General features: G+C 38.9%; 1 protein-coding gene across 2 annotated transcripts in view; it reads right to left on the bottom strand.

Moving 5' to 3' along the window:
- Positions 1–773: 773 nt before the first annotated feature.
- The window catches only part of LRP5 (LDL receptor related protein 5), a 93,556-nt gene continuing 74,833 nt past the window's right edge, over positions 774–19,496 (bottom strand). Inside the window, exons 15-24 of one of the 2 annotated variants that reach the window (XM_072117992.1) lie at positions 17,661–17,851; positions 10,700–10,909; positions 10,268–10,393; positions 9,941–10,177; positions 9,544–9,654; positions 9,188–9,424; positions 7,901–7,972; positions 6,715–6,857; positions 5,592–5,689; positions 774–4,769 (exon numbers count right to left, since the gene is read on the bottom strand). In XM_072117992.1, coding sequence (XP_071974093.1) covers positions 4,508–4,769; positions 5,592–5,689; positions 6,715–6,857; positions 7,901–7,972; positions 9,188–9,424; positions 9,544–9,654; positions 9,941–10,177; positions 10,268–10,393; positions 10,700–10,909; positions 17,661–17,851 — 1,687 coding nt within the window. In that variant the 3' untranslated portion in view covers positions 774–4,507. The remainder of the gene's footprint in view (positions 4,770–5,591; positions 5,690–6,714; positions 6,858–7,900; positions 7,973–9,187; positions 9,425–9,543; positions 9,655–9,940; positions 10,178–10,267; positions 10,394–10,699; positions 10,910–17,660; positions 17,852–19,496) is intronic. The other variant, XM_072117993.1, reaches the window with a different exon arrangement.

Genomic DNA, 19,496 nt, shown 5'->3' with positions numbered 1-19,496 from the left:
AATAGCATATGCGTTTTGGCCAAACCCTCTCTCACTTGCGTTTTAGATGCATTTTAAAACATGACAAAAATGCCACATGAGAATCCGCCAGAGTCGGAGGGCAGCAATGCATCATAAAGGGATAGATTTTCCCTCTTTACTTCACATAGTGATTAGTCTTGAACTTAATTAACATTTACCAAGGATCCTATGTATGAACATGAAGTTATGTAGCCAGATGTTGAGCCATGGCTAGGTTGATCGCATGTGTAGCCCTAACATTTGCCACATGGACCTAACATGCCTATAAACCATCATGCACAGCTGCTGTATTCACACTTGGAAAAAATGTTATCCTCGTTCTCGTGTGGATACGTCAGAGGGATCACCAGTTAACTGAAGGGGGTCTGACTACTTGTGTGGTTCCCTTATGAATGAAATGGTAGGTCGGGATGTTTCACCAATGATTGTCACCTGAGCTGTTGCCAACTTGGTTAAAAACCATTAAATATAAAGTCAAAGCAAGAAATAACCCAGTAGTTGGGTAGAACGAAAATACAACTTTGTCTCCACAGTCTCTTGAAATAAGGGGCGCAATAGGTGGGGACAATTGCTGCAGTATAATAAGTGATCTCCAGTTTATTTGGGGATAGATGTATGCTACCAGGTGAGGGCACATATAGAGGCACCGCCAGTTACCTGAAAACAAATATTACCTGCAAGACATCACCGCTATTGAGCACGGGGTGTGTGAAAACAAAAACAAAGGCAACATAACATACAACACAACACACTTGTTTTGACATTTTAGGTAAATTTTTAGATAAAAAAAAATTCAGCATGCTACAGGTGAACATTTTGTTTCCAGCAACAGAATACACAAACAAAAAAGGAAGAATTGTGGGTTTAAAGTATTGTGAGGTGTCTTCTAAAAAGCCAACCCCCCCCCCCATTATATATCTTTAAATGGAACCTACCACCACGATTCTACCTATAAAAGGTAGAAAAAAGAGCTATCCTCACATCCCATCATCCACCTTCCACCCGATCTACCTTTATAGGTTGAATTGTGGTGGTAGGTTGCCTTTAAAGTCCTAATTAATGTGAATGAAATAAGACATGTATTTAGCAGTTTTCTGGATCTTTACAACAGATGGTCTTCCCCAGAATCCTTGCCCCACTGACTGGGCTGCAGTGATCAGGAAGAGCCGCAGCTTCTTTACGAGGCACCGCTCCACACAATGTATAGTGGAAGAGCTTACCCAGGGATTGATGCTACAAAATAAATTGCACGCAGAGGCTCACAATGATCAAAAACAGTGCAAATTGTACTACGTGCACTTTGCCTGTGAAGTGTTCACCACATTCATGGATTGTGTTGCACATTCATGAATTTGGCTCGGCAAGCGTGCATCATTTTTTTGTTGTACTTTGTTCATACTGCAGAATTGTAGCGCACGGTGCGACTAAGCACCAACACACCCCTGGTGCACATTTTTTCTTGTAAGGCACAGTGCAGCCGCGACACAGTCTGCTCGTTCTTTCTAGGGCAAGATCAGACAGAAAACTGGTGCAAACACTTTAATAAACGTGGGCCCAAATGCTCAACACTTGAATAGAGGCTTGGTGACCTCCAAGTCCAGAACTATACCGAAGTTAAATAGTAGTGTGAAAGGTGGGAGGGGGAAGCTACAAATTAAACCAGGAAAAAAAATCCTTTAAAAGCTAACAATACACTGTTAATAGCCTATATGTATTTCTCCTGACTTCCCCCCCCCCCCCCCCCAATAACATGCTCCAGCCAGTTCCCCAACTTCTCCCAATAACATGCCCCAGCCAGCTCCCTAACTTCCCCCAATAACGTGCTCCAGCCAGTTATCCTGACTTCCCCCAATAACATGCTCCAGCTAGTTCCCCAACATCTCCCAATCACATGCTCCAGCCAGTTCTCCTGACTTCTCCCAATAACATGCTCCAGCCAGTCGCCTTACAGACAGACACGTCAGCAAGGAGAATGGGAGACATGGCTGACTCACATACAATGAATTCCTTACATTTCTCAGCTTTAATTTTAACATACAAGGAAGAGAATAATTAAAGGACGTTCTAAGATATTCTTATTTTTTGTGCAATTTTGTATATGTGGGGTTTCTTTATAAAAAAAAAAAAAAAAAAAAAAAAGAGAGCTGCTACCCCTAGGAGCTCTTTTTTTCGGAATCGTACCGTTTGTGCAGTGTGTTTATACATTGCTTTTAAATAATCATTACAAAGGTGAATCCACATGTCTCGCTGACTTCAATGTGATTATGCGCCTATGACACATAAGATATATTTTTTTCCTGATCCACAAATAATTTGAGATAAAATGAATAAAATAAAAATAAATCTTTGCATGTGCAGCACTGAATCCATGGTAGCTACACACAAGCAGACTTCATAAAAAGTTTAGACAATACGTCATGTGAACATAAGCTAAAGGTATATCCTATATGCCATAAAACGCATTTGTTGGAAAATGTGCTTCACCCCAATATGCAAGGGATTATGTCAAAATCTGCCTTATAGATTCTAGGTAGATACTATTAAGTTCTTCAGTCGATTTCTTTCAAAATAAGGTCGGAATCAGGTTTTCAATCTATCTCTGAGCTTAAAGGGAACCTGTCACCTACTTTTAGCCCACTAGAGGGGCAGCCCCATCCAAGTAGGGAAGATATGTCCTTTCTAGATATGTCCTTTCTTGTTATGTGAAGTCTTGCCCATTTACCTAAAAAAATTATCTCCTTCAAAATCATGCAAGAATAAGCAGAAATGGTCATCTTTTGCAAGACAGGAGTCAGGTTGGGTTCCATAGAAGATTAAATAATTTTATCTTTGAAACCCCATCCAGTTTGTGGTTCTGTGATGTACAAAGATATGGGCCGGTCAAGTCATAGTTGGGAATCCAAAACGATAAAAACCAATTTCTCCTGACTCCCCCCAATAACATGTTCCAGCCAGTTCCCTAACTTCCCCCGATAACATGCCCCAGCCAGTTCCCCAACTTCCCCCAATAACATGTCTCAGCCAGTTCCCCAACTTCCCCCAATAATATGCTCCAGCCAGTCGCCTTACAGACAGACACGTCAGTGAGGAGAATGGGAGACATGGCTGACTCACATACAATGAATTCCTTATACATTCCTCAGCTTTAATGTCAACATACAAGGAAGAGAATAATTGAAGGACGTTCTAAGATATTCTTATTTTTTGTGCAATTTTGTGAGCTGCTACCCCTAGGAACTTTTTTTTTGTGTAAAAATCCAATATCCTCCTCTCTCTTAACTGCCTGCATCTCCACTTATGCAGCTAAAAGAAGCAGAGGTGTGATGCGATTTGAAAGATGAGATTCTTATTTTTAATCTCATACCAACTGCTACTGATACTCAGCTGCTATAGAACCCAAGATATAGGCATCTAAACTGACACTTCCCTCCCACGTCCTCTGGAGCCGACTCATCTATGCCCGGTTGGAGGGGCCGTGTCATTTATTGCCATAAACTCATAGCTTCATACTTCTGGTATCAGATAAAAGAAGATAATCTCATCTTTTTAATTTCATCAGGTGCTTTTGTGAACTATAGAACCTGAGATAAAAGAGTGTTACCAGCGTAGCGGGGAATAGGATCTTTATAGGCATCTTACATTTCCCAGCTATGACTATATCTCTGATTATGTAGCTCACTTATGCAGTTTGAAAGATGAAATTCTCTTCTTTAATACTGTACCAGAACCTTGGTTCTAGCTTCTGTATCCCAATATTTAGGTATCTGAATTAATGCTCCCCCTCTAGTCTATGGGTCTCATTTCTGGCAAAAGATGACAGTTTTCTGCTCATTTTATGTGACTCTAAAATAAAAATATCCTCCAGAGGTAAATGGGTAAGATTTCACAAAAAGAGGGAATTCTAGAAAGGACATTTCATATCATACCTTATGGGGCTGCTAGGTTAGTGGAGTAAACACCCATTATGGTAAACCTCCAGTATGGTGACAGGTTCCCTTTAAAAGGTTAGCTGCAGCGCACCAGACCCACAAGAGACACTAAATATGGTCAAGAGGAGATGGTGGGCTGTAATACCAACCTATTTGTAACCGCCTCCTATGGATATTATATGTACAGATACAAATAATGTTTGTAATGTTCGACATATTGATCCCAGTTTAGCACCAAAATAGAAAATGCATAACCCCCGGAAGGATACAAATTATGTTGTATATCATAAGAAACATCGCACATAGTTGTTAAATAGAAAAAAAAAATATTATATATAAATATTTTTACGCTGTACATTTTTCACAGTCCCACCCGACCCATTATATTCACATTTAATAATTTTTTTTTATTTTCTTTTTTTTTCTTAAAAAACATCAATCCAAATTATCTTTAAAATCATAAAATATATATAATATATATATATTTATATATTTGTTCTTTCGTTCATATTTAAATTATTTACAATTTTGAGGGGAGCAGGTTCCTTCAGTTTGGGTCATGAAGAGTCTGTACATGGTGAGGGGGGAGGAGGGTAGAGGTGGAAGTAGCTTCTTTCTGTTGTTGGGGAAGGGGGGCAGCTTTCTTCAGCTGACATGTATTGACTTCTGGGAGTAGGAGGTGGTGGGTATGGGTCTGAATCAGAATTTAAATCCATGTAATATTTATTAGCTTTCCATCTGCTTGTAGTGTAGTCGCTGTCGCAAACATCTGTGCTGCATGGAGTAGTTGGAGGGGCAATGCCCCGTATAAGATACGGCCTGAAAACAAACAAAACAGGTTTCTTTTTGAGAATAGTAGATAAGAAATACTTACATTAATGAACACGAGCGAAATGTAAAGGCAGCAGGGAAACTAAACATGTATTAGCAAGATGCTTTAAATTAGGAGGTTATTTTTATAACATGCATTGGTGCTTCCCCAGACAACCCCTTTAAAGCGTAACTAAAAACTTTCAACATTTTATAAATGAACAGTGTGGATAAGAGTAACCTTTATAATAAACTTTATTAAAGAAATCTGTTCCTGTGTCCTTTTTTCTGCATTTCTTCCCTTTAAACAATTGTTTAAATCATCTTTCTGTTCTGTATCCACTGACAGCTGAGAAAAGGAGCCTGATAAGGTGTCTAATGGCTTAACTCTTTACAGAGACAGTCCCTGGACAGTCTAATCTTAGAGAGCTACATCATCAAGTGAAATATTTTCTAAGAAAGAGTTAATCCTTAGTCTTCTTATCTGTCTGAAATGGAAAAATCTCAGTAGGCTTTCAGATGCACTGCTCACTACAGGAGAAAGAGCAGAAAATAGGCACAGAAAAGATGCTTTACTTGATGAAGTATATTACAAAGTTTACTATTAATATCTGCAGTATTCATTTCTGTAATCTTCAGAGGTTTAGAGATTGTAAGTGTCTAAAAAGTAGTGCAGTTTTAGAATGCCTAGTTTGGCTTTACACAAATGTTGGCTTGGCTTATGCCAGGAAAAAAAAGTAAATAAAAAAAATTCATCCTAAGAATAGTAACAGTCTTTAAAATAACCTTTAACACAAATGCAGATTGAATATAGTGCAAATTAAAAGTTACCTGTAAGACCTAGTGGTGGATGGACTATTTGAGGAGTAAAACACTTCCGTGTTATAGAAGGAACGATCTGTAGCTGGCGATGGGGGTGGGTTCAATATCTACAATAAAAACCAAAAGTGAATGATTTTGTTCCATGAAATCATCAAATTAATGAGAAAATTATTCTGTATTTTATCAGACTTCTTGATACAAGGTTCAATTGCGCAAGTTGCTCTTGCTCTTCTGTCAGGCACTCGCTACAGGTCATATGTTTGACATTTATATGTACATACACACTAGTGGCTATGGCACATGGAGAATATACATCTCATGTATAATAGTACAAGTGATGGAACGTTTCCACTTAAGATTATGTCGCTGAGCAGCAGAATGCCTTTTTCAGCCATAAAGACCAACTAGCAGCGGTTATGGAAATAGCTATCATTAAAGGGAACCTGTCACCAGAGACCTCATTTTCACTAAAGACAGGTTGCAAGAGGCCATCACACCTTCAGTGCAATCTGCCTTTGTGCCTTTTATAAGAATATGCATTATAATATAATTGTGTGTTATAACTTACCTTGCTCCTTGACAAAATCCTGGGGTAGTCACAGAAGCTGGGCTTTGGTTTGGATGGATTTTTAAAAAACAACATGTAACTTGTCTGTGTTACTCACTCCTCAGATCTTAGCCCCCACCTTTGTGCTCCAGTACAGCTCCCATCCCCACTGATGTCATCTCACCAGGCTGTGACCTCTGTGAAGAGGCCGGAGGGAGGAGCTGTACAGGAGCAAAAAGGTGGGGGGCTAAGATCTGAGGAGTGAGTAACACAGACAAGTTACATGTTGTTTTTTGAAAGGCATCCAAACCAAATCCCAGCCCCTGTGACTACCCCGGGATTTTGCCAGGGTGCAAGGTAAGTTATAACACACAATTATACTGTAATGCTTATAAAAGGTAGAAAGGCATTTTTGATGGTGTGATGGACTACTGCAACCTGTCTTTAGTGAAAATGAGGTCTCTGATGACAGTTTCCATTTAAGAAAAGATAAAAGTCATGTGTGCAGCACGTCTCTTAGGTGTGGGAGGTTTATAACTGGTGCCCTTATGTATCCTAACTAGTTTTATTATTTTGTCCATTTACCTGTGGGTAGAGGGTGGCCTTGGTACTTGAAGAGCTACTGGAGGAAGCACCGGTCACGTGATTTCGGTCATAAAGTGGAGCTCCACTACTACCACCGCCTATGATGCTCATGGAGCTGATCATTTGCTTTCCACAAGGTATACCTGAGCAGAGAAGAGAGGTCTTACATTAATTATATATGGAAATATTCTGCATGTGAAGGTTTATGTACTATGGAGGTGCTCTGCATCCAAATTATTCATGCAGTTGTAAGCAGATTTATAAAGCTTCATAATGTATAAAGCATATTACCCATATAGAAATCATAGACAGAAATCAAAAGACAATTACTCTATCCAATGAACAATTAGGATTGTTTTATTGGATCATAAAAGAAAGGTATTTAAAGTAATTCTACCGTTTTTATGTACTGTGAACCAAACATACCTCGAGAATGCTGTAGCTACACTGATGCAGAAACATATCTTGTTTAATCCCTGATCTGAGCGGTTTTGCTCAAAAAACAATTATAAATTTAAGGCCTTGGAAAAGCTGGGTGCAAACCTGAGCTGGAATACAGCAGTTGGTGCAATGATTAATTACTTCTGCCTGTCAGGGACAACACAGTCAATACAGCGTTCTCTGGAGCGGTTCATTGTTAGGTTAAGAGGAGAAGCCCTGTAGGAGCGACAGGAGCCAAATTGTCATAATTTTATTATTGTTTTTTTGAGCAAAACCACTAGGATCAGTGATTAAACAAGATATGTTTCTGCATCAGTGTATCTTCAGCGTTCTCAAGTTATGTATGGTTCATAATGCATAAAAGAAAATAGTAGATTTCATTTAAATCATTACATGTAAAGTTATACTAAATCTTTTTACAGAAATCAACACAGTGTTGAACTGGTCCACCAGAGAACCAGTGGGCCCCCCAGTGGACCCAAGCTCTATCCCAATTCTGGTCTCCAGTGTTACAGTATAACACAACCTAATTTAGATGCTACTAGGGTCTATTTCCTAGGGAATACTGAAGGGTGGGCCCCCCCCAAAAAAATTTCAATCTGTCACCGAACCAATAAACATAAATATACTAGATCCTCCTGCTTTTCTGAAGTGAATTTAAAATGGGCGAATTAAATAAGACTGGTGCCGATTTCCATAAATTAAACAGAACGCGTGATAAGGATAACATATCTAATATCCTTACTTTTGGCTTCTCCCACCCTTAGGTAAATTACTTTGTCATCAGCATTTAGTAAACTCAATTCCACTTCAGCTTCTGAACAAGAAATAAAAGATAAAATCAATACATGGTCTCCATATGGAAAAAGGTACCTTATTTATTACCGAAACACTTAACCTAAAAATGTATAAGGGTAAACAGGAAATATTGCCTCGTTCAGGAATCCTGCAGAGAACATAGAAGCTATTGGACTGTGCTGAGTTTTTGGCTTTGGAATGACAAGAGTAGACGGGGGATTTACACTCTTGGCATAGAAGCGACTCTCCTGTGTATGGCTGCAAGACTACTGGCTGGAGCAGGACAGTAAGTAGAGGGGTATGAGGGAGTTCCTGGTACACAGAGGGAAGAATTCTTTGACAGTTTTAATATAGTTCATCAGATAGGATTAAATAAGATTAAAGGAAAAAGTTTTGGGATAATTTTTATGCATTTTCTATGTTTTTTTTTTTTTTTTAAAGATGCACTTGACAAAAATCGTAAAACGAATACGATATTTTTATTCCAACAGTCAATGCAAAACCAAAGTCTGGGGAGTGTCCAAAGCTTAGCGAGTAATCCATATGACTCAGTGCTTTACATTTTATTGGATCACATTTCAGCTGATCCCATGGTTCTATTTTCCAGGGTATTTTCCAGCTGCCAGGGTAGATTCTTCAGGAGCTACACAAGCAGAGCCTTCATTATAACAACCGCTATCACAGTGTGTCTAACAGTAAAACTTCTTAACAGATTCATTGCCACTAAAGAAAATGAGTGAGAAGCTGATCAGATTGAGTTGGAATGAAATGTTTGATCTTTACCAAAGGAGTCTTAAAAGTGATATACAGAGCCCACGCTGTATGTTAATGTTACATACTAATTACATCTCTTAATACAGGTATTGGATTCATGATTAGTGCTCAACTCCTGATTCTGAAGCGTCAGTCATGATGCAATTCAAGAAAGTCAGTCACACCAATACATGAAGTAAAGAATAGAGAATTTTGGATTCAGAAGATCAGATCTCGCACGCTAAGCCATGATATGTAACGTGCAAGTATTGAGGAGAATCGATTTGATGGTGGTAAGGGGACTAGTCCCAAAATTCCCTCCACTTTTGACTTGGAGTGGAGAGTGACTTGCTTGAATTGCACCCTTGTTGATACTTTAAAATCCAGTTGCTTTTGTGATAACTTGATATAGTTGCTTCCCCTACTGAACGCTTTCAACTGTCTATATCTTTTTAGTGATATTTAAATGATCGAGACTTACCCGTGTAGGTGCCAGGCTGAGAACTTCTAGTTGTGATAAAGTTGAGAGGAACATGAGGAGTTCCACTTATGTATTCGTGTGGGAAAGGTCCATTCGGCCCAGTGTATCTCTGACACACTACCCTCTGGCACACAAAATACACCCCACCAAACACGAAGACACACAAAATAATTCCAATCACAGGTAGAATCGCACTGCTGTGTGAAGGAGTCTCCTCAGATGGGGTCCTTTTCAGTTCTTGAACGAAAAAAAAAAAAATTTTTGGTAATGATGTAATCTACAAATGTGTAGATTTTTTTTAAGAAACACAAGGTTGTCCAATGACTTATACCCATATCTAGACATGTGCTGCTTACCACAAAGGATATCTTCAGAGTTATCACCACAATCCACAAAGGAATCACACTGCTGCTTTGTGGTGACGCACTGACCATTGTCACAGCGGACCTGATTTGGTGGGCAGATCGCTGAAATATATACAGAAAACATATCCACTCAATATGAATCTGAGCTTAAGGCATTTATCATCAAGTTCTAAACACTAGACTGGAATAGCTTGTTCTTCACCAAACACTCCTTAGATATTTAGGCTGGAATCAGACAAAATACTCCATCGTCTACACAATTTTGCTAATAGCAGAAGTATTCATCCACCTTCAGACACGCAATAAGTAGTTCTCATCAACATAATTAACACTTTGCAGGGAATAGCAGTTTGTATACAGCATAGAGCTAGGAAGCTCATTTCCGCACCTTCACAGTCCAATTCGTCAGACTTGTCCTGACAATCATATTCTCCATCACACTTCTTCCGAGCATCAATACACTGACCCTTCTCACACTGGAACTGATTGTCAGAACAAAGCGGACAGTTCTCCTCGTCACTCTTGTCCTCACATTCTGAAAATCCATCGCAACGCCATGCCATGGGAATGCAGTCGATCTCGCCTGTGGCACATGTAAACTGCTCTGGAGTGCAAGTTGGTGGCTCTGCGCAACACAAAAGACAGATATTAAAAGGGGAAAAAAAAAAAAGCAGATAAAGATAGTTAACTGAGCACAAAAGCATATAAGCAGTACCTCCGCACGTCAATAGGTTTTCTGATAGGACAAAATGCACAGGACAGGAGCATCGAGGGGTGCCGTCTCCTTTGGCGATGCAGATATGAGAACACCCTCCATTATCCTTTGAGCATGGGTGTGCAGCTGCAAAATTACATTTGCAAATAAATGTAAGTTGTAGATGTAAAACACTGATATACACATCTGTGTGGTCCTTCATGCTTTTACACTACAAGAAATACTTTGGCTTGAGTCTAAAACACCCTCAATACCTACTTACTGTGGTCCTTCCTTTGACCTGCAATCAAATGTGACATGTGGCTACAAGAATGATCTACTTAGATGGACACAGGCAACACTCATTAGCAGTGGCTATAGACTGCTGGGATCTTAAAATGTTGTCCGAGTCCAGTTAGTTTCAATACTTAGCCTAGTATGAAAGGAACTTACAGAACTCCTTGGAGTCAAGAGGCTCAACTGCATGAATTCCAGTAAGATGGGTGATGCGACCTTGAATCCTTGTCCTTCGCAAACCATTGGTCTTATCTACTCGTTCAATCATCTGCTGTTGTCGGTCAATCCAATACAGATGATCACCCAAAACAGAAAGTCCCATTGGCTGAAGGATATTTGAATCTTCCAAAGTAATTCTGTTTGCTCCTGTAATAAGAAGGTAAAACATTTTAAAAGGTGAATTTCAGATATTTAATACTGATGACCTATTTATATCTTTGACAAAGTGCCTGAAGATGGACCATCACAATCAGATATTGACAAGCTATCCCAAGGTCACCCACACCAAAATCCTAGTAACACCTTATAAACAAATGGGACATGCTAAGCAACACATCTCTGTAGGTTCTTCAGGCTCAGAATTCCAATGAAATGTACATAGGATCCGGGAACATCCATTATGGATGGAGGAAAGGAGATTTGGACATATAAGAAGGGATACAGTATGAATAGTTCACTTATCGAATGTCTTGCCCCAAAAGCTAGTAATGGCATTAAACATTAGCAAAGCATCTAGCTCTTGTTTCAATGTGCCATAAACTGTTGTTACTAATAAGAGGCAGGCAACTGCTAATAAAACAAATAGAATTATGGAATGTATGAAGAGAGGAATAGATTCTCATGATAAAGACATAGTTTTGCCCTTATACAAATCCCTGGTCAGGCCACACATGGAATATTGTACACAGTTTTGGGCACCAGTGTATAAAAAGGACATAGTAGAACTGCAATGGGCGCAATCAAGATTATAACGGGAATGGGGGGGGTCATAAAATACAATGATAGATTACTAGACTTGGGGTTATTCAGCTTAAAGAAAAAAAAGACGACTGAGGGGAGACCTCATTACAATGTACAATACCTAAATAGTAAATCTCTAAATTTCATGAACGGTGAAGGGTGGGGAATTAATACTTAGAAAGACTATGTCACATCTTTACCAATGCTTTAGTCAGGATATTTGAAGAGTTGATTATGTGAGTTTTTTTTTATAAGTGGGGAATAAAAGAGTTAAAAGAGTATCTGACTACAGACTCCTCTATTGGTACTTGGTGGAAGATGTTTTTTGTGCCAGGTTCTGTCTTTTTCCAACCTTATAAAGACGGTCCCATACTTAAAGACACCAGACTTACAGATGCCCCTTAGTGACATATGGACCTCTCTGCCCCCTGTGACCTCTGGTGAAGCTCTCTGGATGCTATTACTTTATCCCCAGGCTGCAATAATCAGATGTAAAGCGTCTGTAATGAAGCTTTATTGATAATCCTTTGTACCATTACAACAAAAAAAATTATGCTACAATTATAAAATATACAGTTCCAAGTTACATAACAATTCAACTTAAGAACACAAACCCAAAGAACTTTTCTTGTACGTAACCAAGGGACTGCCTGTATACCAAGTCTAACAATTAATGTTGGAAAGCACAAATTTGTCGGGACCCTTGCTTTGGCAGTAAAGGTTAGTCTTGGACTGTGTTTTTTCAGTATTATAAACTATGTAACTAAAAACATGAAAAACAAAATATGTGGTCAAATGATATTCCAACCCAACCCAATTACCATAACGCCAACCACTGATTGACACTGAGCACTAAGCCAGTCTGTATTTTTTGCTTATCTTGAGAATTCCATTACCATTCCCTTCCTGAGAAGATCACCTAGAGGCTAGACTATGTGATGAAGTCCAGGATTAGCTCTGACACAACGTCAAGGCAGCCAACATGTTCAGAGTTCTACCAAACATCTCAGATTACCATTAATAGCTCTAGCTAAGTGATTATTTTATACGAAAAGGAAGTTTAGAGTTTTTTTTACTCGTAATTTCATTTCAATATCATATGAAATTGGTGGCTGCCATGAAAAACCATGCTCCTCAGGAGGTAATGCACATGCCTGAACTCTCCTTATACTCTAGAGAGAATCATGTCCAAGAATAACATAGGAATTCTGGAGGAAGCCAAAAGTGATTAAATAAGTTACACTAATATAGCCATCCAAACACAGACTGTTCCTCATTATCCTGTCCCTAAACTTCACATACTTCCTGCCGGAGGTAAGCTCTGGTGACTTAAGAAGATTGAGTACGGAGATGGAGAAATTAGGGGTAAAAACTACAGCAATATGTTGTCTCCTAGATACTAATGGGCCATTGAAGTAACAGTCAGTGAAGATGGTGCATAAGATCCCAGTACCCCTGTCAGTTTTGTACATATGACCTAGTATTCTTGGTATGCGCATATGTACAAAGCTTTTTCCTACATGTCAAGATGTTTTCCAGTGCCGCAAGGGGTCTTAATGAAGACTGCATAATTACTACAGCCCCTGGGGTTGTCATTGCATACTTGGAATTAATAAAAACCTTTCTTTCTATAGAAGTGCGGGTTTTTAGTTGCAAACTGCCAAATATATTAGTTAATGACATGGAACAAAGGAGAGGAGGGATAAATCATTCAATTTTCTTCTTCAAGGCGTCTTGCGTCCTTCAAGCATAAAAGTTCCACTACAGCGAGTATGCTCATTACATCCAGTCTTGGTTGTCAAGTAGTAAACAAACAAAACGCTAAACTCACGCTACTAACCCCTTAAAGCGGTTTTCCCCACGAATAAAAGTTACCCCACAGATCACTAAAAAGGGATCTAACCGAGTCCCACTTACCTCAGTCGGACCCCTCGTTGCTCCGTCAGAGTAATGGAGTAGACGGCAGGGCATGACCATTCTGCTCCATTAATCTCTATGGAGCAGAAAGGTCATGCATGGCTGTTTGCTCCTACGGAGCAACGAGGGGTTCATCAGAGGTACGCGAATCCCCATCAGACCACTGGTTTTCGTGATCTGTGGGGGTCTCATCACTAAGACACCCACCGATCAGCCAGATAGGCCCTATCCACAGGATAGGGCCTAACTTGTGTTTGTGAGAAAACCCCTTTAAGGACACAGCCCTTTTTCATTTTTTGGGTTTATATTTTTTCACTCTCTTTCAAAATTCCATAAAACTTTTTTATTTGTCTGCATACAGAGGTGTATAAAGGCCTGTTCTCTGCGTAACAAATTGTACTTCCTAGTGACTGTATTTAATATTCCATACCATGTATTGAGAAGGTGGAAAAAGTTTTACATGCAGCGAAATTGACAAAACAAAAAAAACGTTTGCACTATTTTGTTTTGGTTCCCGTTTTCGCAGCTTTCACTGTGAACTCCAAATGACACATCTACTTAATTCTTTGGGTCAGAACTATTATGAAGATACCAAATTTAGATAGATTTTTAAAAAATGTAAACCATTTGCACAAAAAAGAAAACAAAACAAACAAAAAACCCCCCTTCATTTTGCCATATTCTGAGGCCAATAGCTTTTTCATATGTTCTTATACGGAGCTGTGTAAGGCGTCGTTTTTGCTGACATTGCTAATTTTTATTGCTACCATTTTGGAGATGGTACGACCTTTTGATCACCTTTTATTAAAATGTTTACACGTTGCAAAATGGCAAAAAAAGTGGCGATTCTGACATTTTCCATTACGGGGTTCACTTCCGGGAATAACCATTTTTATATTTTTATAGATCGGGCATTTTAAGATGCAACAATACTGAACGGGATCATGATTTTATTTGTCGTCTGTCAGTCGGCTGTGCTTAAATCGGGGATTGCCTAGATTCTGTTCTAAGGCCCAGCATTGAGACAGTCTCTCTAAAGTGCATTTGTTCTGGATAATTTTCTGCAGCTTGATTTTTTGGGCCAGATTTACTATTGAAGATGCACCAGAATTCTCTAGCCATTACCACATGTCGTATACCACATAACAATTGTTTTCTATTGAGCCAAAGAATGGTGTGGATTCAAAAGCCATAACTATTTTTTCCCATTTACAGAGCCATATGAGGGCTGGTTATCTGTGAGACTAGTTATACTCCTTAGTAGCACTGTGTAATATTCTGTGCAATGTACTGGAAAGCTGGAGAGGAAAAAAGGCAGGTGCACCATTTTATTATGGGCCCTGCTATGAGACACCAAATGTATATAGTTTTGTTATTTCTTACTAAAAAAAAACATTAGCAAAATAAGAAAGGAAAAAAGAAATCTTGTAACACCAATAATTTTTTTTCACACTTATGCATATGGATATGTGCAAGGTGTCTTTATTTGTGGCATGATCTTTTCATTGATACCATTTTGGAAGCTGTAAAGTGTTGAGACGAGTCTGCTTTTTACTTCTTCTCAAATACGAGTCATATGCAAAGTGTACAGAATGTGGGGTCGGACAACATACAGTCCCGATTTCATGTGCTGCTAACGGTGGTGTGTAGCCCGCCTAAAGGCAAACAAAATTCTCACATGTCAAGTCTTAAGTATCATTTGTGGGCACAGCACAGCTGAAAATAATAAAAGAGAGTTTGGGTGCTGGGTCAACTTCCTATATTATCAGTCACTAATGATTATGAGCAATTTATCAAAACAGGTTTAGCATTTCTTTCTAAATCTGTTGCTTTGTTGCTAAATTTCTAAATATAAAATTTAGAAAGTTTTCTATTCCAGGTCCTGTGTTTGTTGGGAGAAATACAACATGTGGAGGATCTTGCATTTGTCCCAACCGGTGCGGGTCTGTCAGTTTCGGTTTTTTTCCATTTTGCAGGCCCTGCAGATATAAACTCATGCCTGGCAGCTGTGCAGCTCTCATGTTTGGCACTACATTCACTATAGTCTGCTGCTGAATTCTTTCACTTGTGTTCATTATTCGCTAAATAGGATGGATTACAAAACAAGCGTGAATGGATCAAACGGGAAAACATCATTGTCTCATTAAGCGATAGGAGTCTTCTCATCTCTTGCCGATCGCTCGCCTTTCATCTTTTTGCAGTAAATGATCACTAGCAGAACCAGGGATTTGGATCTCAAAGGGCCCATCCCAAACAGCAGAGGACCATTACCGATGGGCAACCAGAACTTGACTTTTTACGTACCAAAGTTTATGAAAAGTGTGCAAATGTATGCAAAAAAAAATTAAAAAATTAAGAAAACATATCTATTTCTTGAATAGAAAAGCAACAAATATTGTAGTGTCTGAATTACTTAACCCTGCTGTACAACTTGATTTTTTCTGATCCGAAAAAGAGGTTGATAATAGGGCCACATAACATGCCGACAATGAGGCTCTTGTGATCAGTAGCTCTTATTATTGATCAAAGAAATCTGTGACGTGCAACATTGAGATGTCGAATTTAAGCATTGAAGTCTTATAGATTGACATTAATAGGTTATCAATCTTCAATGATTGGCCATAAATCAGATTTAAACATTAAGATGGAAATTTCTGTGTTATAGGGGGTATAATTAAAACATAATGTGTGGGTGCAGCTCTGAGCAATATTGGAGAGGAAAAAACTTGTTTTGACAAAACTGGCCGGTAGTCCCAACTTTTTCAAAGGCCAGGAAGATTATAAGGGTTGTTTCATACGTTTTAGAACTTTTTGGGACTAATAAACGGTTTTAGTAATCTGAATAGAATTATTCTTGAATTAATCCCATGAATATCTGCCAGTTTTATTCAGATGAATGGGAAAGTAGCAAGAAGTTTATGCAGAAATGATGTTGTACATGAATATACTACAAAAAAATATCAACAGGAAATGATTAGCAAATGTAATGTCAAGCTAGAAGGATTGTAATAACCGTGACCAAGACCTAACTGCAAATGCTCTCTAGAATACGACTGACTAGCTTGTAAAAGCTCAGGTACCACCTCCGTTGGGGGGTTCAGTTTATTGCTTTAGACTCTTAAATGGCAAAGTATAACCGAACAGAAAGTTTTCTGTTCACCTTCCGTAATCATAAACTTCAATGTAAGGATGGTTACCTTCAGGGGTTGGTCACCTTGGAGCCCCGAGCTGTGCAGTCATTACTGTTTGTATTCCCTCTCCGATTGTTGGCTAGCACGTCATAGAGGCTTCCAGGAAGATTTAACGAGGCAAGTATAATAAGGGTGACCCACTTGTTAAATTTTCCTAAAGGTGGCCAACCCATTTAAGCTTCCGTTATAAATAGCTGGGGCGGCTGTGCTATTATTTCCACTATTTCATAATGGAGGGGGAACAAAACCTGCCAAACTTATGTGTTAACTTAGTGTTACTTGGTCCATCCCTTTAAGATGACCATATAACCATAAGTCATGGCCAACTTTATTTTGGGACTTTTTATTACTTTGTAGAGATCTATACAGAGAAATAAATGGAAAACTTCCGCTAACAAGCAGACTATGTGCGGTGGTGAGAACGACTATTGCAAAGCAATGGAAATCTGTTAGCCATGTTAATTCAGATTCAATAATAGAGAGTATGAATGAATGCCAACGCTACAAAATGTATATGTGGGAACAAGGCATAATAAGAAGTAAACATTTTAAAGATAACTGGAGTGCGTGGCTAAGTTTGAATATATGAACTTAAATATGCCGCTTCGACCATAGTTATGAGGAAACTTTGCATTAGATCATATATATCCTCCTGTTGTAGCAACCCGCCCCTGTATCTTCCTTCCCTGTTAGTATATTAGGATAGTAGTATACCATATACATCCTTTCCTTCTTTTCTTCTTTATTTATTTATTTATTTTTTTTAATTTCTTTGGTTAACATGTGCCATATTAAAGTATTTGGAGAAGTACGTTGAAGGGAGGATTTCTCCTCCCAAAACATATCTTGCCGACATTTTCATGTTTAGGAAATAATGTTGATCTCCTTTATATATTGTAATAATCAGCAACTTATTGTAAGATTCGTTGTTTTGTTTGTTTGAATTAATCTATGTATACTCATGATTGATCAATAACCATGTTTTTGTCATCAAAATAAATGGAAAACTTCCCATGGTTGATTTTCCCAGTCAATATTGAAACTCTTACCAGAGAAGTCGGAGCTCTCTATACGCTTCAAGTCTGCGTCCACCCAAAATAGTTTCCCCAATTTGTTGTCCACAACAAGGGCCACGGGCCTGATGAGACCAGTGGTGAAGAGAACTTCTCGTTCTGTCCCATCTAAGGCGGCACGTTCGATTTTGGGGGATCTTTCTTGCATGTTTGTGAAGTACATATATCTAAAAAGAAGGACAAAAATATATCACTTGCATAAGGCAACAGATCTTTTAATACAAGTGAGAAACAGAAAATCTGAAGGAGGGCACAATTATTCTTTACAGAGATACAAATTCTTCATCTGCAACAAAGAGCTTTGACTGTGTCCAATGACCAACTACTAAAGTGATTGCAAAATCTCCAGTCTCTGCACGATCACACATTACCGGTCACAAAAATAAAAACTTCTATTAAGGCTTCAGTCAGGCTGAGAAATCCCTTGTGCAATAGGATGCTGATCGCTTTCTTATGTACATAACAGACTGGAAAAAGACTGCAAATGGATCCAACGTTTTGTAAGACTGAATAGTAAATATATCCTGATAAGTCTAACATGACAGGTCAATCTTGTAAAAAATAACATCAACAGATTTCTTTATCAAAGAAGGTGTATTATAATAGTGTAAGTAAGCAGATGTAAAAGCTCCTAACATTGTGCAGGTAAAGACCTAGTCCTTAATGGGTTGTCCAGGATTTTGTGATTGTTGGCCCCTGTATGGATCAGCTGTTTAGGTCTGTAGTCCAGCCTGGCTATACAAGCAGTCCCTAGCTCAAGTACAAATAGGTTTCCAAGTTGAATTTTTTAAAAACATTTTTTTTGTCCCAGTGACAACTGGATTTTCAAAATTTTGTGCCATTATGGGACCAAGGTTTATCAATAAAGCTTCATTACAGACACAGCTGATCATATTTTATCCTAAAATAAAGTATCAAGAGAGCTTTACCAGACTTCACAGTGGGCAGAGAGGTCCGTCTATAAGTTGAGTGTCCTTAAAGAGAACCCTGGCCCAACCCAAGTAAAAGGAGTGTTAAAACCGCTAGGCCCGAGGAGGGGGTGACTGTCGTTGAAGCTTAGCAGTCACCGCCGGCATATGGTGTGGGAGGGGTGGGAGGGGGAGGAAGAGGAAAGGGAGTGCCTCGGACCACCCCCTCATGAATATGTCAGACCGCTGTAAGTGGTAAGGGCTATGTACTCCAGTGTTTCCTAGCTTTATCGGTATGTTCCAATAAAGTTAGCCCCCTTTGAGGCATATGGCCCCCTTTGAGGTGTTGCGACTAAGCTGCTATTGCAGCTCAGTTCCCACCAAAGTGAATAGGATGTAAACTGCAGTAACACTGCTTGGCCATTACACAGTGCATGGAGCCTTCTCCTTACAGCATAATACACTGTAAAGTACCCGGAAAGAGCACAGCTGATAACAGTGTTCCCCCTCTAATCAGATATTGCGGGTAGGCCGTCAAAACAAACAAGACCCAAGACCCCCATATGTTTGTCCACCGGTCAGAGTCCACAAATTATTGTTCCTAAAACAATCATAAGCGGAAATGTCACATTTTGTTAATGAAAACATTACTTTGTACCCAATTTGGTAATACCAGTAGGTTTCAATTGTTCTTTTCCTCCACTTTTAATTAGAAAAAATCCATTTGCTTTCCTCAAGGTTTTAGAAATTCATCTTAATAACGGAAATTAAAATGTACAAAGCTTTCTGCGGTTTGCAAAGTTGTTTATAAGAAAGCCAACATGTTTTTCTTCATCTGCTTAGTCGTCGTGTTGAGTGAATCATAAGATTTTCTTCAAAAATTATAGAGACAACCAAAATGCCT

The sequence above is a fragment of the Engystomops pustulosus genome, chromosome 7 (genome assembly GCF_040894005.1).
Source record: "Engystomops pustulosus chromosome 7, aEngPut4.maternal, whole genome shotgun sequence".
NCBI classification, from domain to species: Eukaryota; Metazoa; Chordata; class Amphibia; order Anura; family Leptodactylidae; genus Engystomops; species Engystomops pustulosus.
This window is presented reverse-complemented; position numbering and strand designations above follow the sequence as displayed.